The 27,034-nt window shown below is 46.5% G+C and overlaps 2 protein-coding genes across 3 annotated transcripts in view; both read right to left on the reverse strand.

Annotated features, from left to right (window-relative positions):
- The window catches only part of LOC142563351 (protein dispatched-like), a 451,755-nt gene extending 444,248 nt beyond the window's left edge, over positions 1–7,507 (reverse strand). Inside the window, exon 1 of the mRNA XM_075673914.1 lies at positions 5,574–7,507. The gene's annotated coding sequence lies outside the window, so the exon portion shown is untranslated. The remainder of the gene's footprint in view (positions 1–5,573) is intronic.
- Positions 7,508–9,569: 2,062 nt separating this feature from the next.
- Positions 9,570–27,034, reverse strand: part of LOC142563728 (uncharacterized) — a 92,425-nt gene continuing 74,960 nt past the window's right edge. For both annotated transcript variants that reach the window (XM_075674325.1, XM_075674324.1), the window contains exons 30-35: positions 23,140–23,406; positions 21,791–21,892; positions 17,105–17,144; positions 15,850–15,912; positions 14,560–14,677; positions 9,570–11,258 (exon numbers count right to left, since the gene is read on the reverse strand). In XM_075674325.1, coding sequence (XP_075530440.1) covers positions 11,203–11,258; positions 14,560–14,677; positions 15,850–15,912; positions 17,105–17,144; positions 21,791–21,892; positions 23,140–23,406 — 646 coding nt within the window. In that variant the 3' untranslated portion in view covers positions 9,570–11,202. The remainder of the gene's footprint in view (positions 11,259–14,559; positions 14,678–15,849; positions 15,913–17,104; positions 17,145–21,790; positions 21,893–23,139; positions 23,407–27,034) is intronic.

Consider the following 27,034-nt stretch of genomic DNA (forward strand, 5'->3'; position numbering starts at 1 on the left):
GAAGAAGCAGGTAACTAATGAAATTTAAAATAAAACACGTTCTCGGTGTTGCGGGGAGTGTGAAGTGGTAAATCAACTTTGAAGTTTGAAAATAGCCAATCTGCATTGTCTATATGAGTATAGTAAAAGTCTACTTGAGGTGAGCCACGTGACCATACGATAATTTCAGGGTCCTCTGGGCACGAAGGCCGCATCACCGGCAACAAAGTCCGAAGCTCCGCCCCCTGTTCACGTGCTGGAGGCGGAGCTACCGCACAAGTTGCGCGGTATAGTCGTCGGATTGACAGCTGTCGCCGTGCAGCACAACAGGTATAGTGCAACACACGCGTAGTGCAGAGCTTGTGTGTTCGACGCGAGATTGAACCGCATTCGCCGGCTCACACTCCCATGCTTTCACTCATTCAGAACCTCACGGCGACGGCAGTAATGCGCGTAGAATGTCCATGTAATTGCTATCGCAATAGAAAAAGCACCATGTGACAATCAGCGACCACGGACCACATTCGCCGCGGCGGCGGCACTACCGCTGTGTCGGTCATATTTCTTCCTTTCTAATTCCAAAACCAAAGAAATAATGCAACGTCTTTTTTTGAAGGTGAAGGCCTTATATCTCTATGCTTAATGGTCGCGTTGTAAGGTACAGAAAATATCACGTGACCCAAGCAACGCCAGAAGCGAACCAAAGCATGTCCAACCGTGTATAAGAGATTATTAATAATTAGCAAAATTAATTATTGATTAATGAAATCATTAAGGTCAATTAAGTTCGATTAAAGTGGATTAACGTGTATTAAGGTGAATTAGCGTGGATTAAGATGGATGGAGGGTGATTAAGGTAGATTCGGATGTATTAAGGTGTAACAGGGAGCATTAAGAAAGAATAAGGTGGTTCCATGTGGATTAGGGTGGATTAAGTAGGATTAAAGTGGACTAAGGTGAATTAGGGTTGATTAAGATGGGTTGGAAGTGAATTACAGTAGGCTTCACAAGGCTTTCGCCTTCGCGTCTCCTAGGCGATAGCTAAGGAGAGCTGGGACTTTTTTCCAGATTACACTACTTCAAATAAATACACCAAATATGGCAAACTTTACGGAAAATCGAAGATGGCCACTATTCAAGATTCTCATGTAGCGCTAACTTATCGTGCCGACCGATCTGTCAGTGTCAGGAGCTTCGAGTACGTATGCGCGTAAAAAAGCATGTGTATTGCGATAGCAATTATATGGATGCTCCTGTCGCATTTCAGCCGTCACCGTATAAAGTCCAAGGGCTGTTAGATACGGGACCTTTTCCTGAGCCTCCTTCGAGTTCACCAGACCACATCGAACCGCGCCACAGCTAATTAAGGAGCGCAGAAGCACGCATACCACATTCCCGAGGCGCGGCACGTGCAAACGAGTTGGCGTCCCCCCCCTCGTGTGCCGCAGGTGGAGCTATTCACTGCTTGACTATTCCCGAAAGTGAAGCGAGAGCCTGGCACTGTTCCAGGTAAAGTGGGTCCCGAAGCAAGACGGCTGTAATGCACCGTGAAACCCTGGCAGCATCGCCCCCATCCGCCTATTGTGACGGCGCATTGCAAGCCGGGAAGGCAATACCGCAGAGAGAAGTAAGTCCTCGGACAATTGGGGCCCAAGGAGCGACCCTCTCCGCCGGGTGTGACACAATCGCACGGGCGCCTACCATTGGCCGAAAATGACGACACCTGAGCGGGCTCGCCGATTGGTCGAAAATGGCGTCACCTGAGCGGGTTCGCCGATTGGCCGAACGTGACGTGACTTCGAGACACCGAAGGGCTTAAAAGCCAGAGACCGAGAGCATTCCTAGAGCATTCCTTGATTCATCTCTTTCGAGCTTCTTGCCACGGGCCGCAGCGTCCGAGCTGCTGCCGACCCGTAATGACTCTATGACTGTTAATTTCTTGGTCGTCTCACTGTAAATAAACCTCCAGTTTTTCATCCCGACGTTCTCCTCAACTCTTACAGGGCGATAAAATCGTCGCCGCGCGCCGTATACCGTATGCACGACTGAAAACATGCGAGGGGCAGCCGGCGGTCGCGGTTCACTCTCGCGCACGCAAAGGTGGAAGCGCACCGTCTTCCGTCGCGCGCGATGCTCCAGGGGCAGAGTGAGGAGGGGGCTCCTACTCCGGGCGGCCGCGCGCGCCCGCCCGGGCCTCTGTATCGTGAAAGCCACCTCCAACGGAGACAAGAGTCCACCGTGCGCTGTGTTTTCGCGGCTTAGTTCGCATGGATGCGAGAGGCAGCGCGAAGGTCAATTCCCTCGCCGTTGCGCCGTTGCTGCCCTGCTTCCTCACTCAAACGTTATGACAGCGACTTCTCACAATCCTTGGGCGAGATGTGTTCCATGTTTACCTGTGCGCGCGTGACACAGTGCTTCTAAATTTAGTTAGTATGGCTACGTTTGCAAGTTTATACGGCCTATAAAACTACTATCCCTACTTCGTATATAGCTGTCCACTAAGTTGCTACGGCAATCGATGCTTCGCTTTCGGGCCAAACTGCGACTTTTTTTTCTTCTTTTTTTATCTTGTCATGTCACGGCAAGAAAGGTGCAAATAGAGTTACTGTGCCCGGTTAGCGCCCACAACTGAACTATCATCCCGACAAAAGCAGGTTTTGCGTTTATGAATAATGCAACTGGAGACCAAAAAATAAAGAAGCGCTACAGAGCTGTCAAGCATCACAAAAAGGAAATCTGGTTTCCTGATCCTCATCCAACAGAAAAAATTCCCAGTTTTGTCCGAAAGGCGAATCACCGATTGCGATAGCAATTTAGTATATAGTTATGCGAAGTAAGGATAGTAGTGCCACGTCGCAGATCGCTTTGGACACACGAGTGCCGGCAACGCGTCCCTACCGTGTCCGCGATTCGCGTGGCCAACGCCGTAGTAGACGCCGCGGTTGTCTCCACTCGGCACGGAGCGGCGGGCGAGTACATCGAGGCACCCTAGCAGCCGCCGAAGAACAACGCCCCTCCTCCCTCGGCCTGAACCGCCCCCCGCCTCGCCCGCCACAGGAGAGGGCACGCATCTGAGCAGCGGTCCTCACTCGCTCAGGCGAGTTTGAAGCGCGTTCGCCGGTTCACCATCACACGCTTTCACTCATACGGAACCTCACGGCGACGGCAGAAATGCGCCTAGAGTGTCCATATAATTGATATTCTTGGGACACTCGGCCATCCCGACTGGGTCAAGTCGGGGCCGTCTCGCTTTTCTCACGTGAAAGGCTCATATGCTTGGCAAATGTATGCTTAGCAAGTGTTTAGCATATGTCTAGCAAGTGCTTAGCGTATGCTTAGCAAGTGTAAAGGCAGGAAAACATGACATTTTAATTTGATAGTAATGTAGACGTCTCGAAACGCGCCGCACCCTCGCGTCGTAGACATTGTCGGGACATGGCGAAATTTGCTCGCGTGGTGTAGCAATAAGGTTATATGTACAGCAGCGTACGTTGCGCACAACAAGGAAGGAACAAGAGTTGGGAATGTCATGCCAGCGCTCCTAATTTTGTCCACGGGAGGGTCCTGTACCGTGCACCCAGACTTCAGCACACGGGGCTTTTGCATGCGGCCACTATCGGAATGAATCGAACCTGCCACCTCGCAAGTACCCGAACATATAAGCACCAAGTCAGTCCGGTCACCAAGTCACCCGCGACCTCATCCTTCGCAGCGCAACGGAGCTCGAACATATTTTCAAAAGAAATCTGTGAATTTTATGAGATTCAGCTGGCTGTCAATTGTTACTACTGGCTCTTCCCTAGGGGCTGAATTACTGCCAGTCAGGCAAACATCAGATGGCTCTAGAGAACCCCGCATGACGTACGATGACGCGACAGATTCTTGGGTGGACCGCTGTCAGCAAATCACCAGCAGTGTGCGCGTACAGCGTTGTGATTACAATAGATTGTATCGATAATTACTCATTACAAATCGCCTTAATTGGATGCTTTCGCGGTCGGCTCGGCTAAACTAAGCAAATAGACCAACTGTGCCGAGATGCAGACACACTATGCTTAATTAGTATTAGCAAATGCCCTTTTTCCATTTGGTTCAAATGATAACACGGGTCGGTGAGATTTTGCATGTTGCTTGTACGACGTCATTATGCATTAGTAATAAAGTTAGCATCATTTACTTCTAACTGGTTAGACATCTGTATTGCGAGAAAAATAGATTTCATTGGCAGCTGTTGCATTTACTTGGAGCTCCTATGCAGATTATTAGCAGTTGGACGCAAGTCACCTTCTCTGTACGCGCGGAACTCAAGTCATGCAGCGTTCTGCACTTTAAAATCTTTCGGGAATCCCTATCAAGAACGATTTCGGTGCACATAACGACAATGGCGTAATAGTTACGTAATGTATTACCTGCGAATCAACGCTTGCTCAACTAACGGTATATGGATGATGTATCATTGGAGTGCCTAGTTGGAACGAAAACTGGTGCCATATGATAGTTTGCTGAAACGAGATCCCTCCAAGCACGTACATGTGGTGTTTTATAAGATTTCGGTTCACGTGCCCTTGAAGGGTGTAGGCGGGCACATTTGCTAAGATGAGACGTTCACCTCCTGAGCTTTTTTTTTTTTCCTTTCCTTCTTTTTTTTTTTTTTTTTTAAGCAACACGACCAGGCACTTTGAGTTTAAGCCTCTTTTCTTCTCCGGCTATGAAGATGACTGCAGTGCAATCTTGGCATCGCGAAACTTCCGGCGCATTCGTCAATTTCAGTTTGTGCGTCTGAATTACGAATTTACGTTTTCTCGACGAGCCTGTGGTTAGCACACTTTTGCTCACGTTTGTGCAAACGCGTGTGATAACGTAAGCACGAAAGACTTACGACAGTTCACTTCCTGCTCAGTCTACCATGACCCCGACTTGCGGACGATCGCTGGTTTCGCTGCATACGAACGGTGAGAAAGAAAAAAACATGCACCCCGAAGCACACGACGGTGCACTGCACTGTCATGCACGTTATTTGCAAGCTTGTGAAGGTATGTTCAGTTCAAATTTGCCAACGCGCGCAGACAAGTGTTCCGTGCGTATTCGCATGTGCGCGAAGTGGTCCGCTTCTGTTTCGCAGAAACGCGCATGTGACATGTCAGGCGGAACGGTTCTTCCCAACGTCCGAACGGTGGCTGACAGAAAACGCTGTCAAACAAGCCGCCACGTACGGTGACAGGCGACCGTGCCGCTGGAGTCGACACCTGCGCCAAGCGTGCACACACCGGACGGGACACGCGCGCGATCAGGACAATTTAGCGCGTAGGCTCGCGCAGTACCGAAATTCGATGCCTCCAGGGGCGCGCAAACCTCGTTTCCGCTCTACGAGATTAGCAAATGCGATCGCAAGCGTGCTTTTGTTTTGCTTTCTTTGCAGCGGACTTGTCAAGCATCGATCTCTATCGCTAGTGCGGAGGATGGCGAGAGAAGAAAAGAGAAGCAAGTGCTGGCCGGGTCCCAGGCGGCAGTTGCGGTTTGTGCACTCGAGGGAGAGAAACAAATGCGGACCGCAAGCTCGGTAACAACCGCATGCAATCGTCCGGTCGACATACCGTTTGTGCGTGATCTTTGCCTCCCTCCGGGATGCTTGGCAGGATCAACGGTACGCACGGATCGCCTCGTGATGAGTGCAGCAGAGCTCAGCTGTTACGACGGGCCGGCACGGCCGTTGCCCGGGCTTTCCTGCTGACCTTGCTTGGTGTTGCACGCGCTTATGCGTCCAGGGTCTGCGAGCACTTGCGTCATACTGCCGAGTACCGGGGCTAAGTGACGACGGCTGTGCGATCCATGACACGAGAGACGGCACGATGCACAGCGAAAGAAGCGCAGGAGTGCGCTCGCGCGGGGCAGCACTGCACTTGGCGACGGACGGACGCCGCCGTGACTTTTTTGGGAGGAGCGGAAGTGGTGCTGCCATCTGCAGGCGAGTAGCGGCACGGCTTCGCGACAATTTGCGACCTCCGAGATTGCCGACTCAGAGTTGCGTTCGAAAGATACAGGGACTACAGAGGTTCGTAGTCGGATAAAAACTTGAAGTGATCAACTGCTAACAAGGAATGTCTAAGCGTGAAAACGTCGACTCAGAGTTGTGTGGTTGTGATCGGGAAGCGCTGGCTCCAAAGAGATTTCTTTTTTTTACCCACTGTCGATGTCGGAGGTTACGGTGCAGTCATTGAACGTCTCGGAGGCTGTATATTAAGTGTATGTTTGGGAGCTGCAAGGTCTGAGTGTCCGCATTTTGTGCCAATCAATTGTAATGTAGGAACTTATCTTTTCTCTTTCTTTTCGCCACTAGTGTGTATTTTTCATCTAAAAAAAGCTGCTTTGTGCTAGATGTATTTCCTAGCGCTCCATAATTCGAAAAGCTTAGCGGGAAATTCAAATTTCTCCAAAACGTGTCCAGCATTTGTCATGAGGTCGACCTCGACGTCATGAAGTGCAGCAACGATGGCGTTTGTCTATATTCTAGCACTCGCCGGAAGTTTACGAGGTCAAATTTAGTATCATTTCCCCAGCTTATTATGTCCATTTTTGCTCCTCCTGAACGAATCAGTCTGTGCGATTCAGTAGATGTGTGAATTTTTTTACTTTAGAATAGTAGGTTTACACGTAGGTAATAGTTTACTCAAGCCATAAAATCTTTTGACACAGCATGGCACATAGCTGAAACCTCTTACTGAACAAACGTTCTATTCACTGTGTCATGGTTTTAAGCAAGTTTACCACAGGCACCAGGACCAGAGTTCGATCGTGGGAAGCACAATAAATAACCGTGTACAGCCGCGGGCACTGAAGTCTGCAACACCCTTGGTTGACGGGGCCTCAAGATAGCGCCGACGCCGACAAACGAAAGGTTTTCATGAACACCATGCAATAATCGGAATGGTGTTCAGTTCAATTTTTCGTATTGTCAGTGCCTGCGTACAGTCAACCAGGGGCCCATGTGTTGCAGCCCATAGTGCACGCTACTATACCTGACACTGAGTTCCCGATCGACCTTGAACTCCTGAAATGAAGTAGAGTTCCAGGGCTCAACTTCATTCATGACAAGGTTGGGCCAGGTTGAGCCGATGGATCCTGAACACAACCCCGCAGGCTAGGGTACGTCGAGTGAGGTCATCAAATCTGACTGGAGGCCGTGATCGGCTTGAGCCTAGCGAAGTCGTTAGCCGGACTTTTGTGCTGCAGGTTCCGCGTGCCATTCACCCACACGTAGATGTTCAAGGTGACGTACGATGCCATCTCATTCCATATTCCCCATTTTCATTCGTTTTTTGTCAGACGCTAAAGGGACACTAAACAAAAGATATAGGTTCGACTGTATTAGCAAATTGCACACACACACACACATAAGGTAGACTTACTGTGAGATCTTATCAGCCAAGACGCAGAAATGAAAGAGCCGCGGCGCCGCTGCCGTCAAGTTCCCGTACCAGTTCGCCGTGACGTCATGAATTTTAACTGCGTCTGCTCGGCACTATTCCGACTTTTTCTTATCGGTTAAAGATGCACTACATCGCAACCTATAGGAGCCGAAGGCTGAACACCCGAGAAATTTCTAGACCTTGTACTGCGCCACAACGGCGAGCATAGGAGAATACGTTTGTAATCAATGATGTCACGCCCACGTACCCGCGCTGGACCCTAAAAAAAAAGTGAAAAAACTGGACATTCATTTTTTTGCAGTCTTCAACCTTTCATAGCGAAATTAATGATGGCAGAGCATTGAAAGGATTCTTTTCTCAGCCCAAACTCATTTGGCGTTTCAAATGTTTTGCCCGCTCAAGGTACAAAACGGCAAATTTCTGTGAGTGCAGTTTAAAGCTTGCACTTCAAAAGCATGAAAAAAATGGAAGAACTTGTTGCTGGACTAGCTAGTCGGTGCACGACAGTAAACAACTGTATTTTAGCCCAAAACAGACAGCCACAGAAGGAATGCACAAGACAGTCAGGAAAGCACCTGTCCAGTCTATATGTGAATTCCTTTTGTTGTCACCTGTTTCGGGCTAAAATGTTATTACTGTCAATGAAAGATGAACTTGCCCAAGCCATGTTTTTCTCAGGACTTTGTTGCTTGATTACAGGATATATGTCCTGAATATCCCCCACCCCCTTCTCATCACCAGTCGCAGATGCAAGAAGTGTACAGTCAAGAACTTGTCAACAACCTTATGCTAATTTGGACAATGGCAAAATAAAGAAGAAAATCGTGAATGCTTGCAGAAAACGTGCACAAACTCCATAGGCAGAAATGGAGCCAAAATGCACTTGCTTTCACTTTTTATTTCCGTATTTTGCCATTTGCGAAATGCCACGTACAGTTTCTTTTCGTCAGTGTCTGTGCATATCCCCATCGTTCATGTTTGCATGAATGTTTACTATTATTATTTTTATTTTTGCAAGTGCGCTGTTGTACCAAAATCATGGATCACCAGGTAGCCCGCCAGTACCTATTGAGCTCCTACAGTCACCAGTCTGCGTGTCCGCCGTGTTTTTCCATACTCGAATCCATCATTCATATACTTATCCTCAGCTTGCACTTTTGGAGCAGCACTGCACGACATCTAAAGTCTGCAACATCCAATGGGAAGTCCCAATTCCTTTGCTTCACCTGAACATCTCTACGACTTATCGCTGGGACGCCTGCAATGACTTCGGTGCACTCGCAACCTTCTACTAGAGGGTCTGAAGGCAGCATTTCCATATGCCTAAAAGGACACTATACACAGATGCATGAATAATAACATTTTTGTACAATTGTGCTTCTGCAACACAAAATTAGCCGCTATGATCCCGAAAGGAGGCATGTACAGCATGAACGATTGGCAAGAATGACGTGCGACGCGATGCCACCCTATGAAGTTCTCGCACCAGCTTGGAGAGTTGTTGGGCGTCGACAGTGTCTACTCGAAAAATCTGCGATGTTACACCGACGTCCTGTAGCTGAATATTTAGAACAAACACTAAGAAAGGAGAAATTTGACTTTCATTTTTTTTTTTTCGGTAATCAAACCTGTTTTTTGGCCAAAATAAATGAAACGGGGTCTTCAAAGAACTGCTGCTCGTTGGCATCCCCATAACGCAAAACTGTTTCACTGGCATTAATTTTCAGTGAAATTGCAACCTATACAATACCGCACAAACCTGTTTGCCTGCTAGAGTACAAAAGGATTATCCAACATGACCCACTGACAATTATGTGACTAGTGAAGTACATAGTGTTGTTAGCTAACAGCTGTTTATTGTGTGAGAAAGAGTAGAGCGTTAGCAAAGCTCAGTGATCGCATTAGATTTGGCATGCCTAACTTTCCTAGGCCTTTACGTTTAGCTTCAGCATTTTCATGTCCCAGCTGAGCCACAAGAGGAAAAGAGCAACACAGAAAATTTTTGTTTCTTCCCACTAATGTCATGTCTCAAGCTTTATATATATGATGGGTGTTTCTTCTCCCTTCCTGTTCCTGCAAATCAACATCAGCGTGTCATGGAAATCCATAGCAACAATGCGCACTGTCATTCCATGACACACCAATAAAACATGCACCAGTAAGTTCAAAACATCTCTTTAATATATACACAGGGCAGTGGACCCAAGGGTATGTACAAATGCCATGAGACAGGCGTAAAAAAACGATTTCCATTCTCTCTTTTTTTACAAAAGAAATGAAAACAACAAAGGCGTCCAAGGTAGTGAATGGCATTTGACACTTTACACAGTGTGTTTGCATGGCACTCTTCTTAAATGGCCAGACTTGACTTTATCGAAAAAATCCCGGCTATGGAAAGCCAACAAAAAAAAAAAAAATCAAGTTACAGAACACCTGGAAGACAAAATAACCTTTAGGAAATGGCAACAAGATGGCAACTAAATTTAATAGACTAGTCGAAAAAAAAAAGACCTTTGCAGGTACTGCAGTATGCACTATCTCAGGAAAGGAGACTACTTTATTTACAGCCTCGGTAGGAAATAAAATATATTAATAAACGGGTTCAACCGAGAACCAATTGCAATATGAAAGCGAGTGAACTGTCACGCTAAAGACAGGCCCAAACGTTCGCTGCCATGCAATCACACGGGAAATCGTGCAAGACCCCGTCCCCGCCCCTTGGCACGGCGGCAGGCACAGAAGGTTCAGGTCGCGTCAAGGAGACAGTCTTGTATCACAGATGCAGGTCGTTGGGAAGGGGGCTTTGTCGTGGCCGTCAACACCGGTCAAATCCGTTGCTTGCCGAGGAGAAAAAGACGACGATGTGTCGTCCGCTTAGCACCCATTTTCCTTGCCGTGTCCATCTACACGCTTCGCTCTGCCGCTTCTTCGGTCAATAAAAACGTCTCCACTGTTCCACCATGCCGTGCACAGCTTTTTTTTTTTCCCTGCTACTACCCACAATACTGCAACAGACCGATGACGGAGATTGTTTTCTTTTTCCTCCAGCCGTCTTTCTTCCTTTTTTTCTTTTTTGTTATCCTCCAAACCTTCACAGCACAAATGTGCGTGGAAGATGGGCAGGAAAAGCGCAGCATAAAACTTCCCTTGTCGAAACATTGCAACGAACAAGCCGTTGCATATATGAAGCTCCAAACTGACTGCTTGGCACCAGGAAAGAAGTAAATCAGTCACAGAAAAAAGAAAAATTAATGTAAAAGGAAAGTAAAAATAAAAACACGTGGAGTTACTGTCCAATCATCCAGAAAAGTGCACAAGGCTGATTCTGCATGCAGATGAACGCAGAGCCACTTAAGTGAATACAGTCAAACCTGGCCACTCAACTTTCAGTGAGCCCTTGCCGGATGACCCGAAGAAACAAAATTTAAGGCGGTGGGTTTCGGTGCCAACTGGTGCTTGCGGAGCACCAGAGAACGGCAAAGAAAAGAGGCAAGTGAAAAACAAAAAAGAACTAAGAAGAATGAAGAAAGGGGTCGAGAACCTAATGCCAGGGCAAACGGGTGTGAAAGCAAAAGACCCAACGATGGCAATGGAGGCATACATACAAGAGGTGGGGGGAGTGGGGGGGGGCAAAAGTAGGGGGGAGGGGGTGTGGGGGAAGAAGGGAGAGGGAGGAGTTGGAGGGAGTCTGTGCAACTACACCCTTGTGGTGTGAACGTACTTACAACAGGCCGCCTATGGGGTGTCAAAGCACACCCCAGACGACCCCCTCGACAGCCGCAGTGGCACGCAACCTTCACGGCGGTAGTAGGAAGATGCCGAGGCGTTTCAGTGCATCCTCTTCCGTCATTTCTGAAAGTGGTAAGGTGATTACAACCGCATATGGTAACCTGCCCCTTTGGGCTAACAAAACAAAAAAATTTCCTAGATTTGCCCAGTAAGGACATCAAAAACACTTTAGTAAAATCACCACTGTCTTATACATGCATTAGGGCACATTCACACCGGCGACTTGAGGAGGTCGCGGGACCATTTGCGACTCGCAATCGAAAAGCGACCGAAGGCGACTGATGTTCACACCGGCAAGCCCGGCTGAGCGCGACCCGCAATTCGCAATCCCGGAGATTATCGTTCTCAGCGAGAACTCTCGGAATCTACGCGGAATTTGAACGCGACGCCGGAGGAGGCCGGATGTAGACACACGAAAGATCACTTCCGGTGCGCCGCTGATTGGTTTATCAGTTTCGCGACCACAGTCGCGCGACTGAAAAATCGCGCAGAGAGCGACTGGCCCAAAATGGTCGCTTTTCAAGAAAGGCGACCGTTTGCGACCATTTGCGACTGGTCACTTTGCGACCAACTTGGTCGCGCGACCACTGTCAGTCGCCGGTGTGAATGAGCCCTTACTCGTCAATGGACCAAGGCTGCTTTTACTGGGCAAATCTGTTTTCAAAGCAACTTTGCCTCCCAGAAAGAGCCGCGTCGCTCCAGTACATACATATAGTATTGCCACGAGTACTCGTGTACCTTCTGCAGTGACCGTCTTGCTTCCGCTGACATAAATTAAAGGTTATTGCTCAGCGCAGCTTACCCCTTTCTGTAGTGTAATTTTCTCGAATGTTTGTCAATGGTTCTATCTGTTGCATATGTAGTCGTCGAGTCTTGTGGTAATCAAATACTGTGCGCCACGCGAGTACTAGTGTACATTCTGAAGCTTGCGCAAGCTTCAGCGATTACACTGGAAGGTTCACTGCAAGGTACAAATAGCCGACGTGTTCGATCGGCAGATCGGATTTTCGATGATCGACAAGTGTGCTCGCCGCTATCATTGTGCCGAGTGTTAGTACTTGTTTTGCTTGGGCACAGGCCTTGACCAATGAACAGTTTCGCGAGTTTCGTTGTGCAACTGTGGTTTGTTTAACATCAATAAAATGTGACAATATTAAGCAATCTGACACATCACAAAGATGGCAGCTCGGTTTGCTGGAATGTGTTGGGTGCACTGGCAGCACAGGTCATCATGCAAGCGATCGGATCGTTTTACTGAACATGCTTCACACTCCAGAGAGCAGCGACGTCTCGGTTTCTCAATCATTGGCGGCAGAGTTTTACGACTGCGGCACGGAAAAATTAGGGTCACATTGCACTCAATGCCTGAGCAAGAGCGATGAATATGTGAACATATATGTTGTGGCGCTTTTTAATAAGAGCCTGCTTTCACTGACGTCTGGCTCATTTAAGAATTATTTAGAACTTTCTTTCTGAATGTATCTCGCATAATATACAGAATACTGCTGCAAACTTATGTTCAATGCACTGACGATTCCCTAGTGGAACCACTGTGGTTTTTACATCGAACAAAACCTCATGCAATGCATCACAAAAGGCACCGCCACTTTTGCCACTGACTTCGGATGCTTTCAAGCCAGCCAAAAATTAGCCCACAACAACTGCTGCAAAATTCCTTACCGAGTTACAGCTCGTCACCAGCACCGGGCATCGCAAGATTAAAAGAGCAGCGCATGTACAAATTTGCTGAATAATTTTGAAATGCAGCAGTACAAACACTGGCAACTTTTGCTGAACATTTACATTATTATCAATATTGATGCTCTTTAAAGCTGCAACGAAAACTATGCAAACAGCACAAAGAGCGATAAATTGCAAGGAGGCCTTAGCCCAATCACTTTTGTGATGCAATACCTGGGGTCGTATTCTCAAGTGTTTACTCTAGAGGATAAGATCACTCTCGTGAGATTTAGTGACGCAGCATGAGAGGCATTGGCATAACAGCTGATAAAATTCCTAGCCCTGACCCAAGCTAGCTATCTTCACACAGGTGCCAGGAATGTTGTTGATCGCATCTCCAAAAGTGATCACTCAAGAATACTTTCCCTGATCTACATTGTACTCGATGAACCAAATGCATTAAAGAAAATTGGCACAATCGACCTGCCGGTTAAACTGCTGCCTTGTTCACACTCAAATTTCACACAGAGATGGCATTTCAGTTCATTTATTACCTTGCCTGAAATACAATACCTGCTCATTTTGTGCAGAATAAATCTAATCTAGTCATCCCGAAAAGAAAAAAAAAAAGAAGCGCACTGTATCAGCAACAACACAATGGCAACAGTGGTGGTGTCATCTGGCCTTAACAGTGAAAGATGATGTGACCATTGTTTTCACTAAGGCATTTAGTTTTTATTGTACAGGGAAGAGCAGTGAGATTACTCACCACGTGCTTAACAATCAAACGCACCCTGAGCAGTGGCATGTAATCTCGGTGACAACGCCAGTGTGCCAGTGGAAGGTGCAGATTGTGCAGCGACGTGCTCATGCATTGTGGTTAACAGATAAAGTGTTGGGGAAAGTGGACTCTGCAAACTATGTAAGCATCGACATCTGCACCGTGGCCTGCATTGCCATCGGTGACGTCATTGTCCAAGTAGTCCGTGATGACAATGCAGCGGAAGATGATGGTGACGCGGATGAGAGAGAGGAAGCACCGGTGCGGCCTTTGTTACTACAGGTGATGGAAGGACTGAATCATGTACTGCTGTTCTTCAGTTTTGAAAAGGAGGAACCTTCCGACGCTATCGCTGCAAAACAAGCAGGAATCGATCACGGATTTCTTTTGTAAATAAAAGGCGATGGTTCCAGAGGTACTCCCCCAGTGCTTTCATCATCGAATATAGCTTTCTGTTTATCACTTTCAATAGTTTGAATATCGTCTAATTCAAATTAACAAGTGCTTACTCTCGTTGCAATTCATTCTGAATGACACATGGTCCTGCACCGTAATGCAGCATACTATCTGAAACCTTGTTATGACGAAATCACATCCAACACGAAAATATCCTTGTTATATCTGATATTCGCTACAAGCATATAGTATTCTTTACATGCTGACACAAGCAAGGAAAATTTAGATTCGGTTCATTATATAAGCGTAGGCTATACTGATTCTGGTAGGTATTAAACAAAATACACCATGAAATGACACCTCTGGGCAAAATTTGGGTGCGAACGAGCTAGAGGTACTGCCGCAAGAGTGGGTACACTCTGCAGAGAGAGACGTTGGCCTTGCGTTGGCCGCACGGGTGGACAGGCACATCCGACCATAGCCGTGCCGCCATGCACCAGAGCACACCTTTGGCAAGGAAGCTGTCCAGGATCTCCTGGGCACCAGGCACCTGGTACTTGGAAGCCGACTCCACCACCTTCTGTGCGTGCTCCACGTGACCCTGGGTCAGCTCGTAGATGAGGAACTGCACAGGGTGAGGGGGAAGGGAGGGGGGCACACAAGTGCCTGGAAGTAAACCCTAGAAAGGCTTGGCAAAGCACGGCGTCAGTGCGACAGCTATCTGTTCACCTCCTTTGGCTTTCGCAACCCCGTTCTCCCGGCCGGTTGCCGAGACTTCTCTTCGCCACGATTACCCTGCCACTACGGTAATCTCTGAATTCTAGGCCAAGTATCTACTGTCGTGGACAGACGTCTCCGGGACAAGAGCTGCAACCGAGGCAAAACGCTGCACTACGGGTGAACGGCGTTTTGGTGTTGCAGACGTGTCGATAATCGAAAAAGCTTAACTCTCTCTGGAAAAGGTATCGGTGCGGTGCTTGCAGAGGCATCTCCTGAGCACGCAAGCTTTCCCGCTTGAATAATTTCTCTAGTTGGTGGAGCTCTTGCGTCAGCGCCCTATTGACAGCCTTTCTGACGAGAGAATTATGTTTTCTAAGGCATGCGAACAGACAGACCTGTCACACATCCGTCATGTCTGCTTTATTGCACATGGCAGTTTGCGGTCGGAGATGGCCACTTGTGGAACCTCGCTTAACGGAAATAACTTAAACGGAACTGTCTCTTACACGGAACACCTCATGGTTGGTCGGTTTTGTATTCATGCAATTGTATTCAGCTTTGTCTCTCAATAAATGAAACACCTGATAAACAGAACCAGTTTCCCTGGTCCCTTGAGGCTCTGTTTAAAGAGAGTCCACTGCAGATAATTTTTGTTCGAGATGATGGACCCCTCTTGTGTGTAACTAAACTTTAGTGCAAATCTGCACCTTGCCACCCTGAACACGCCTCTTGGCCTTGCATGCTGGGTCAAGGCTGCCTTCGCCAAATCTATGCAAAGCAAACGCCAACATCATTTTCTGAAAAAAACAGTTCTGGCATTACATTTAGATACCAGCGAAAACACTTTCAAATTGCAGACATCTATAGTTACGTGAAAGCCTTCACGAAACATTAGGCATATCAAGATTCAGGCACATAATGGCATTAAACGTTGACAACAATGCCATTAAGCAATCGAAGCATTAGACACCAAATGCCATTTTTTGTACAAACACTGCAGGGGCTTGAGATTCATCCTCGCCACTCGAAGAGTTGAGAAAAAAAGAAAAGAGAATGCTGGCAAAGGAGTGTACTCACATGGCACCAGAGGTCAGCATGATATGGCATGCTTAGCACAGCGGCCTCAAACAACCGATGCACCTGTGGAAAGAAGAGCAACACAACCCCGCCAACACGGAACGTTTGTGGCTGCGCCTATCGAAGCAGTGGCTTAGAGGAACACTGGCACAAAGATTTTCTCTTAAAATTATCAGATGGCTGTTAAACACCATCAATTAGAATCAGTGGCCTCGATTCCTCGAGTGTTACACAATCGATTACAAGACCTGTCCACGGGCCCAGTTGAAAACAGATGGCAAGTGCAGAGTGACCTTGGGTGTGAAGCAACCCACAGGCTTTACACAGCGGAAATCGGAAGTGGTGGTCACGTGGTACCACACATCACAACAGTCAGTTCAGTGCAGTGCAGTGGATACAACCGCATTTGCGACCGTGGCCCCGAAAGTTAAAAAGCACTCTGAGCACCGGATAGGATAAGAGGGGGGCGAAGGTGAGCAAGCAGGATGCCGTGCGTCCCGAAACAGACGACGGCAGAGGAGCACACCTAACTCGCATCGACTGCCGAGAAGCGCAGAATCAAGACGACTGAAGACACAGATATGAAGGTGCATGCCCAGCTTACAGCAATGCAGTCATTGTGGTGCTCTTCAACTACTGCACTGAAGTGACTGGTGCAACATCTGGGGTGTGGCGTCCACCATTTCGTGAGACAGTTAACACACTTAACGAACTCCATCCTCGCTTTTGCCCTTGAAAAATTGCTTATTTTTTATAGACAAATGTGCAAACCGCACATCGTGTGACCCAATGTCATCAGTCTGTGTTTAGTCAGTGCTGGCACAACACGATGATTGCAGTTGGCGCTGATGGCAAAGAGGAGGCACCTTCTCACTGCTAGGTTTGGAGACATTTGCTAACCTGTCAAAGATTTTCAAATTGGGAGAGCCATGGCAAGTTTGCACAATGGGTCCCACTCCCTCCACATCCACCTGTCACTGTGCAAATGCGTGTGCAGCCGGATGGTGAGTGAATTAGTCACAGAACACTTCTACGCCCCCCAAAAAACTTCTTTTCCAATGGCGTAAGAACCCTTCTCCCACATATGGATCAACACTTTTGGAAAACGGTAAGCTCAGTACGCAAGCAAATGTGGTACTTGACTATCCATTGAGCACTTGAGTGACTGGTGCTGTTTGCCTCAATTAGAGGGTTCATAACATAAAAGAAAACATAACAAGATTCTCGCATTAGTCAAGGGCCAAAGGAAACCCACCTCATAGCTGTCCCCTTCAGTGGCCGCCAGCTGGATACCTCTGCGCCCACAATGAAATTGCAATAAGAAATGTAGAGAACAGTGCAACACCAAAAATGGCATAGTAAATACGAGAATAAAAATGAAACAAAACTAATCTAATTGCTGCTCACCTTAAAGTGGAAGCCTATAATATGGAACATGCTTCAAACACATTTTCAACATAGCAGTGCCGTGTAGAACAACCGCGGTGCCACCGTTAGGGTAAAAAAATACGCACTCGCAGCTTGTTCTCTTCGACAAAGAACAACAAAAAGCACACTTCAGCCAGATCATTGCTCATTACCACTGTATTTACCTCCAGGATTCACATGCGGGTAATGCACATCCCATGTTTTCTCTAGCTCCCGAGTTTCTGTGCTGCTAATTTGCATCATCATCATCATTATACCATTATTTCCACACTGGGATAACAATGTATTATAATTTAATATTACAAAGAAGAAACAAGGGAAACAAAGTTGTATTCTATAAGTGGAAGCCCGTTAGGAAAGCAAGGAACATTACAGTAAAAACTTTAACGCGCCTCAGGAAATTCAATTGCGCTTAACCGAGATATAACAAACAAGGGCAAGATTAAGCTTCCTACAGATAGCTGAGTGAAGCCAACTGAAGGTATGACCAGCTAAATGGTTTTCTGATTTACAGGATAACCATTCAAAACAAGGGTTACCATAATTATTACTATTTCTTGAAGATTATAGCATTTACTGTCCGGTTGGTTCTCAACATCAACACCAGTGAAGATCACAGAGGCGTGTCAGGTTTGGTGCATGAACACGAATGCAACAACACGAAATGCTCAACGCACAGCATCATCGCTGCAGAATTCACCAGAGTTTATTATAATGAAGCAACTCAAGGACACACTATAGTGCATATCAAGGACACACCATGACTCTCAATTTGCACAATTCTTTAAACAATATCAAAGTACTATCTTACACGCAGCACAATTCAGCTCAATGAGGTTAATTTCAGAATGCAAACTACAGAGAACAAAGCTTTCAGCTACAATACATTCCCAATGACATAAATGAACATGCAAAAGTGTTCCACTGCAGATCCTTTTTAAATGGCACTCAATCCTGCTGAGTACAGCCAGCAATTAAAAGGCACGCTTATCACTCGACATTAAGAGCGACCCCCAGGGTGGAATTCTTGGCCATTCACTGTCCGCGTGCAGTCAGCGTTGCAAGATTTGGTGCGACTAGCACATGTGCCTGTGCCTACAGGCGAGAGCATTCCAGACAGGGACAAGCACTGTGTTAGCATAGCGCCACGAACGCCATTGCCCATAGACACCGACGTATCCGGTGTTAGTCATACAAACTAGTGAAAAAGTGACTGTATCCCTGTAAGTGAACAGCCAAGAATACCTCCCCCAATTAAGAGGTTTCACCTACTATTTGTTGGCAATTACACAACCAAAGCTGACATAAAAGAGTGATCTACCAAGATGCTTTAACAATGGTACAAGAATTAGGTGAAGCGGTGCTAAGAAAGCACTCCCGATCAGCTTGTGCTTGCCTGCAAGTAACTGCCTCTAAGCATGACAGCCATGAAACAATCCAGTGATTTCTAAGAAAATGAGGAAAATAAAGCACCAAAAGCCTTTTTTTTTTAATGTTCAGCAACTGACTAAAGGTTGTTGAGCGCAGGGAAGCACGAGGGCAAAAGCAGGCGTACTGGATACATTGGTGCGCATGTGAATTCAGGCACCTTCAGTCAAGACGTAATGGCAAGTCCAATACGCCACCCTTGTCAGCAACCGAGTTACTTTGCCTAAGAAGCTGCCATAATGTCAGTGTCTAAGCGTGAGCACAACACAAGCCTTCTTTGTGGAAACCATCATCATTAGCCTACTTGTAGCCATGATGAACATATTACTAGCCTTATGACCATCCCACCCTGGATATTTTTATTTACTTTAGTCCTGTGCAAGCTTAACCTTACTCTCATGACTTGACCTAATCTTCAGTTCCCCAGACTGGAATGGCTTCCCTTGGCAACCCTTTCTGTTGGTTAATGAGAGCACTGGTTAACATTTCCACGTGTCACATGACCTGCCAAGGTGACTCTGCAGCAATAGTGGCAATGGGGTTCTGCTGCAGAGTGCAAGGTCATGGGCTTAATCCCTGCTGTATTCTGCTGGGGATGATGGAATGCAAAAATGCTGGTGTGCCAAGCGTCGCATGCACAGTAAAGAACCACGAGTGGTCAAAATTATTCCAGCGTCTTCCACTACAGTGACAGGTATGGGGAGAGGGGGAAAGAGGGTGGCGACCATGCCTGTGCACGTGGCTTGCACTTCTGTAGTTGTAACGTCACGCGTGTCGGAGGTACTGGAGAGGCTGCAGCAGCGGTCGCGGCTAATGCGTGGGAGGTGCAGTCACCGCGGCGGAAGCTTGTGGTGCCATAGTGTGGTGCCGTATGAAAGAAATGTAACTTCGCAATGTACGCAGCCTAAACAGCTCCACTAGTAATCCGTCCCCATGTGAATGTTGCAGCCCCGCGAATTCTTTTCTTTAATCTCTACAAGAGTACGCAACCTACCCATGTCTCATCTCTTATGCACACAGGAAATCACAACCTTATGCCAACCATTTCTCAGACTTCTAGTCAACCTTTAATGCTGTAAGTGCAACGTAAACAATGGACATTCAAAGCGTGGCGAATTCTCCAAAGACATTGAGACTGCAGTTATTTGCCCCAACACAAACATTGCTGGTACAATCTATGAGAACTTTACCTCTTCCCAATTTCAATGATTTGTTTGCCAACACTCGGTAACAATGAGTAATTAGAGTTTACTAAGATGACTTCGACTCTGGTAAATTCCGTCCTGACCAACGACACCGGTCAGCGTCCACACATTTACTTGGGCCGAGGATTTCACTGCTTTAAATCCAAAATTCGGCCTCGACAGATAGTTAAAACTTGAGTAGTCAACATGCGCATGCCCAACTCCAATGGTGACCCAAATCATGACCCCAATAGGGTCTGTCTTGGTGGCACTTAGGGCACTGTGAATGTGTCAGACAAGCCATCTCCTTCTAAAAGCGATGGCCTGCCTTGGGCAGAGTTCCAGATGAACAGGACTGCTCAAGATGGATGATTATCAATTTACCTGATTCTAACTCGCGCATTTTCTCCAAGAAAGTGGGCTTCAAGATTATCCGCACCTTACAGCAGGCATGAAACTGACACTGCGTTTGGTGCATCGGCAACAGCCTACTGTTAGTGTTATCACAAGCTGACAACATAACAAGTTTTCAGGCAGCTTGGCGATAACGGAATCCAGCTGCTTTGTTTCGTGGCAGTTGTCCGATCCTGACATGACCCCAAACCCAAAATGCACTTATGAATTCGAATAAAACAATGCTCACCCCAATTCATCGTGCCTCTGAGTTTACAACAAGAAAAATGTAGCATGCTTGCAATTCTGGCAATCAGAAAAAAAGATGAAATCGGCAAAGTTTACATTCACAGAATGCAATAAACTTATTTGCAGTTGAAGTCCATCATTGTCCTTCTCAGACAGTTCTTTTATCGCTATTGAACACTAGCCATCTCCTCCCCACAATCGACGGTGTTTGGTATTTCAAAATTTTTGAACGACCATACGACCATCACAAACATGCTGTTAATGTTAGCACACACGCTAGACTATCCGCTTCGCAAGTTCGCCATGCGATACAAAACACAGGCATGCCAAAAACAAGTGGCTCTGTTTCTACTACCTTAGCGCATAAAATGACACCTCCTTTAGACAAACTTGCATAATGAAAGTGGTGCGTCGCCATTGCCAATCTACACAAAAGCTTGTTCCGTCACCATCTCGTGATTATGCTAGCAATGAAGCTGGCGCAAACAGCAGGTTGATGATAATGCCATGAACACAGTTTCAGGTTCACTTCTGATTGCAATGCCCCGGCAACTTTCCTAGCATCATTCTGTAAAAAATGGCTCTAGGATTGTGAAAATGTGGTAATCATCTATTAAAGCTGCCAATTTTACTTCAAATGTTCAGGGCAGGCCGAAATTCAGTTTTCGGTGGCAGGTAACCATGTCTTCGGCGCATTCATAATTTTCTATTGTCGCCGAAAAAGATGGTGAAGTCATTCGGATCACAAATGGAGCATTGGGGTTAGGTGTATGTTAACCAATCAAGTTAGAATTATCCAGTGAAGCCCAATTTTAGCATCGAAATAATGAATCTCTGGGCCCATAGAAATGTATGGACACTGGACCTTGGGTCTGGGTTAAACTAGCATTAGAATTTATTAATGTTGGAGTTGGATTTACAGAAGTGTATTGTACTGCCCGTTTAATGACTGCAGTACCACGTTCTCTTACAGCGGTACTGAATAGCATTGAAGTACAGTAGTGACTTCAATGCCAATGAGTTCAATTGCAAAATCAACACTCCAGAAAGCAAGCAGCGGGGCTTGAACAGAAGAACTGTCGTGCAGACACACAAGATGAAGAGGAGGAGACACAAGCATTTGAACTGTCATGAAACCAAACATGAAAATAGCACAGGAAATGGCACGAAAATGGCTCTAGAGGTACGACAAGCTTGTGAGTGGATACTAAGTGGCTACGAGAGAGAGAGAGAGAGAGAATGCAAATGCGAGGCCTCACAGTTGCCAGAGTCGCAGTGACTGGAGGCCCGGCACCAGGGCTGCCCGCAGCACGGTCTCTGCCCGGTCCCTGTCGTTGGACTGCAGGTACAGCTCCGCCACTCTGTCAGAGGCGAGAACAGAAAAAGAAGAAAGAAAACGAGGACAACCGCATTTCCTCAAGAACGCAGGCTCTGCCAAGCTTGGCAAGCGAGGACAAGTCTTCTTCAGTGGGCACGGCAGCCTGCCCAAGCCTGGCAGGCACCAGCGACAAGCGCGCGATTGAGAACATGCAGAGGTGACCAACAAAGAAGTGCATTTCTACCAGCTGGACTAGTGTAAAATCCAGCATGCGACATGAACCCAGTGTAGCATATGAGGCAAAGAGTTTTGAGGCTGTCACACGGAAAAAAAAATTATCCATGTATAGTTCAACTACTGTAGTGACTTCATCTCGAACCCGCCAAAAAACTTGCAACCCTAAAGGAGCTTTTGATACCCGGGTGAAATGAGAGGAACAAATATGGCATGTAAACATCTGTAACCAAGCCTCCTATTACAAGGAGGATTTTAAACCTTAAGGTGCTAGCCTATCAATTGGTGCGGCACAGTAGAACTCCCTTCTTTTTCATAATCACTGCACTGACCGACACTTCCAACAGCACCACCACATTCAGCATAAGACCAACATTTAAAGCAATGTTTAATGGAGACTGGAATTTGAAACGTACTACAGGGTCCAGTGCTCTTTTAGAAACATTATGTACACATTAGATATTGCAATGGTGGCGGCAGTGAAGAACATTGGCGCCATTGAAGGTTTTGCCCGCACCCTTGCTCTCATTGACAAGGTGTCTTTTTTATGTTCCGAGTGCTTTATGGCCGCTCCAAATAGATTTATATTGCTTTGGTACCAAACTTAAACAGCTGACAATGAAGCCTTGGTTAGCTATATTGGCCTAAGCAGTGCAGCCTTAGGCAAAATGTGCCACTAACTTGCTATCGCCACCAACAAGTCGCATTTTTGTTTTGATGGCAGAAGTTTGAGCAACAAACAATTTCCTTCCAAGCTGGTTGTTTACCTGCCCGCCTCAAGGACGGCACCCGTCACTACCATGGGATGATATGCACAAGCCGTTGAACAGGCCTTAATCATGTGCTCTTGTTAGACTGACAGCTGTACAAGCGGTACTTAGGTTAGTGAATGAACAACCTACAAATACCGCGTGCGTGCCAATTATGTTTGTCCATGCGTTTACCGGACAGAACGAGGCAAGCTCCAAATTTGATTTCCGCAATTCAGTCTAAACTGTCAGTGCCGATACTCCTTCAAATAGGGTCTACTAGATTACGTCTGCTTGCAGAACACACCGTTGGACCAGCGCTGGGTTCAGTTTTATCCGATCCTGCAGGTAAGACCAGAGGAGGTCGGCTGCGTCGCGCGGTGACGTCATGTGTGCCGCGAGCAGGTTGAGCATGTGGTTTGTGAAGTTGCAGTCGCTCCACATCTTTCTCGGCTCCGTGGGCAGGGGTCTGCGGGTGGGCACGCTTTCCAGGCAACGCTGCACGAGGCCACTGACGGTGGCCGCGGAGCCGCCTTCGCGGCGGACGACAGCCTCGAGCTGATAGTTCAAGTACCTGCATGGAAGAGGGAAAATCGTTTGGAGTAGCGAAGTCCTTGGTGCTTTTAAACGGACCCTGCAACCCTATAGTGAAATCTCGACATAAAAGAAATTCAGGGGACCACAGTAAATTGTTCTTTAATCTGAAATGTCATTATAGTGAAAGCTCCAAAGTTATTTACCAGTCCGCCCATCATCCTACGAGTTCATAAGTTGTCACCATTTGAGCTATCCACGAAAATGTTACTATTGGCTCTCGGCCCGCGCTGTTGCTTTGTTCCATAGATTCGGCCACCGCACACTACCGAAGCACCACATAATGAGTGACGTGCGCAAAACAGACACTGACGCTGAGAAGACTACTGACAAAACGGAAGCTCCATGTCGCCTCCAAACCGAGATGTTTCTTGCTGCTTGTTTGTTTTCCACATTCCTTGCCCCATGGGCACCGCAACTGTCTCACTCGAGGCTGACAGCTGAACTATTCCAAAGCGCACGTAAACGACAGCATCGGGAAAGTGCAAAGTGCGACCGCATGGCATCCCTGCGAGTACAGAGATTACATTGCTCCATGCGCATAGCTAGTACGGCCTCAGAAAGAAGTGTGAAAGAAAGAGGCGTGCACAGAAAGAAGGATGAAAGAAGGAGGAGATGCGTCACCGTCACTAGGCAACTTGTCTGGGCAGGGCACGCACTCACAAAACTTGATGCTTCATTGCCTCCGCAGTAACAGATAAATAATAATAATAATAATAATAATAATAATAATAATAATAATAATAATAATAATAATAATAATAATAATAATAATAAACTCTCTCACCTTTTTATTTTTTAAATATTTCGTTAATGGGCGCCCCCATCTTGGATTTTCCGACCCTACGTTCTAAGAACAGTTGCACCCTTTGGGGTGTATATTTGCCACACAACAATAATCTTCATCTGTGTTGCTTGCGTTTCCTTTCTTGAGAACATAGCGCTCGCTACTGTCCGGTCGAGAATGCTCTGTCATGCTGATAACGCGCACACCATTCGCGACTTGTAAGTACCGGGCTCGCCGCGTTAAAGAAAGGAAATGCGGGCAGGACAGATGACGCTTACCGTTGTGTGGAAAATATACGCCCCAAAGGGTGCAACTGCTTTTAGAGTGCAGGTGCTAAGGCGTCCTTTTTCTGCCCCTTGTCGTCTGCTAGCCTACTATATCAGCTGCTGTGAAGGATACACGGAAATCTAAGATTTTGGAATATTAGTTCGTAGTACTGAGGCATTGTTATCATGACATGGAAACTTAATAACGACCGTTATTCTGTAATGTTTGGCATGCTGAAGTTCGCAGTACTGAAGCATTTTTACACTGAAACCGTAAGAAGTCAGCAGGGAATTTCTGAAACGTTCGTTAATGTGAAAAGTTCGTTGATATAGTGTTCGCAGTAGTGAGGTTTCACTGCAATTGAACATGAAAAAAGAAAAAAAAAAACACATTTAGCAGTCAAACAACGCACTTGCAAACCCATGAGTTAGTACCATATTTACCCAATTCTAACACTCACCTTTCTTCCGGGAAAATGGACCCGAAACTTTTCAGCACGCTATAATTGGATACATTATGCAAAAAAGAGGTGAGGCGTGCAGACAGGACACAAGAGTAGAGGAGTGGACAACACGAATGCCAAACTTCTCTACTCTTGTGTCCTGTCTGCACGCCTCAATTATTTTTTGCATAATGAATCCTTACCAACTAGCTCAGCTTTCTGTTGTCATAATTGGATACGAAACCAAAATCGCATTCGCAACGTTGGCAACAGACTACTGTTAGAGCTGTCAGATGTAGAGTCACCGCCATCACAAGATGGTGACATAGCACGTTTTCGAGAAGGTTGCTGTGGGTCATGCTGTGGGTTCACATTGTGCACGTCTAAGACCTCAAGTCGTGTTCTCGGTCAATCACTGTAGGAGATTATCAGTTTCGCGAGATTTCGTGCGACTCGTAGGTGGATGCACTGGCACGTACGGTCGCCGATGTTTCTGACGCCGTGCCAAGCTCGCTTTCTGTGAACAGTGCTAGGAACGCTGTTGGCCATATACTTCAACAGCTCCGACGCCCCCCGGAGCCATCCAAAATATCGCGCAAGTGATAGTAGGATCTTTAAAAAATATCCCTCGATAATACTGCCTCTGTACGATTGGTACCTGAGGCCATTAATAAGGGCAGATGTCGAAGACGGCCCACTGCTTTCATTATGAAAGCTCGATAAAAGAAAATCCATTCTGTGATGGTAAATTTGCCTCTATAAATGAGGGAATGGTACATTACATGCACATTAGATGCGGGGGCACGCTAAAATCATGCAAGTATGGCATTATTCCTGTAAGTCCAGCACAGGCAGACTACAACAGAGCTTTAGCCAGTCTGTACACATATTAACATTTGTGCAACAGCAGAAAACCAGAGATCATACGTCAGCAGCGTCATCTCATGACAGTGAGTCCGGCAAGAGTGTACAAAACTATCACTGCAATGGCGTTGCTGTGTGCTACACAGCTGCTGGTGTAACAGCTTTAACAACAACAAAATCATAAATTTATAGTGTCTTTCTTATTTTCTTTCATCAAGAACACATTAAAAAATGTTTTAAAAAATTTCTGATAGTTCATGGTTAGACCAACTGTCACACGATGTGGCCCATGGGTGTCACTGCTGCCGTCCACCTATTTGGTATTCCCGTATTCCACAATCTCCTTACACATGTAAGCAGCTTACGGAACATGCGCAACACCGGATCGTGTGTTCAGTTGGCAGCATTCACCACTGACACGGGGAGCCTGTACGTTTCCATATTATGTTGCTTATATGTGTTACATCAATAAATTCTCATTTTTGTTCTGCCAGTGGCAAAAGGAGATCAAGGATTAACCCGAATACTGGACACGCAAAGCTCTCTATTGTGGTAGTAATCCTCGGGCCTGAAGTGACGGCTGCAAATGCGTAGATCCTGGCACCGATCGAATGCCGACAGCCCGAAGCGCTGCAGCCGTTTTACTCATTTGCTGCCTTGCAGAGGAACACGATGTCGCAGCTTGACATATTGACAGTCGCTACGTTTGCAGCCCGCTTAACAGATGGTGCTCGGCTGCTACAATCATCGCCGACCAGAAAAAAAAGACAACAGTCACTACAGTAACTTTCAGGGGTACAATGATTCAACCATTTAAACTCGAGGGAAAAAGAAATCACTATTTTGTTATGGCTAATATGGGCGGTACAAGCATTATGCGAGTAAATTGGTACTGTTAGAACAGGCTCCCGAAGAATATTGTATCTGTTATTGATCATGATGTTTTTGTTCATGAGATGGTTTTCCTAAATGTGTGATTATTTGTGTATTTGCTACTTTCTCGCATATGTATTTTTTCTGGTGTAGATAATTATGTCACTCTATCGAACTAATGTTCTTTTTTAATTGTACGTTTATTATTTAGCTCACTCCACAATCCCTCTCTTTAGGTAATGCCTCAATGTTCCTTTAGAATACATGAATAAATGAATACTTCTAAATTGGCCAAATATGGTGAAACAGAGTGATAACACAAGGAAGCACACGCAAGGAACAGGAAAACCAAGGTCACCGGCATGACACCAGCAA

Source organism: Dermacentor variabilis, chromosome 11, assembly GCF_050947875.1.
Source record: "Dermacentor variabilis isolate Ectoservices chromosome 11, ASM5094787v1, whole genome shotgun sequence".
NCBI lineage: Eukaryota > Metazoa > Arthropoda > Arachnida > Ixodida > Ixodidae > Dermacentor > Dermacentor variabilis.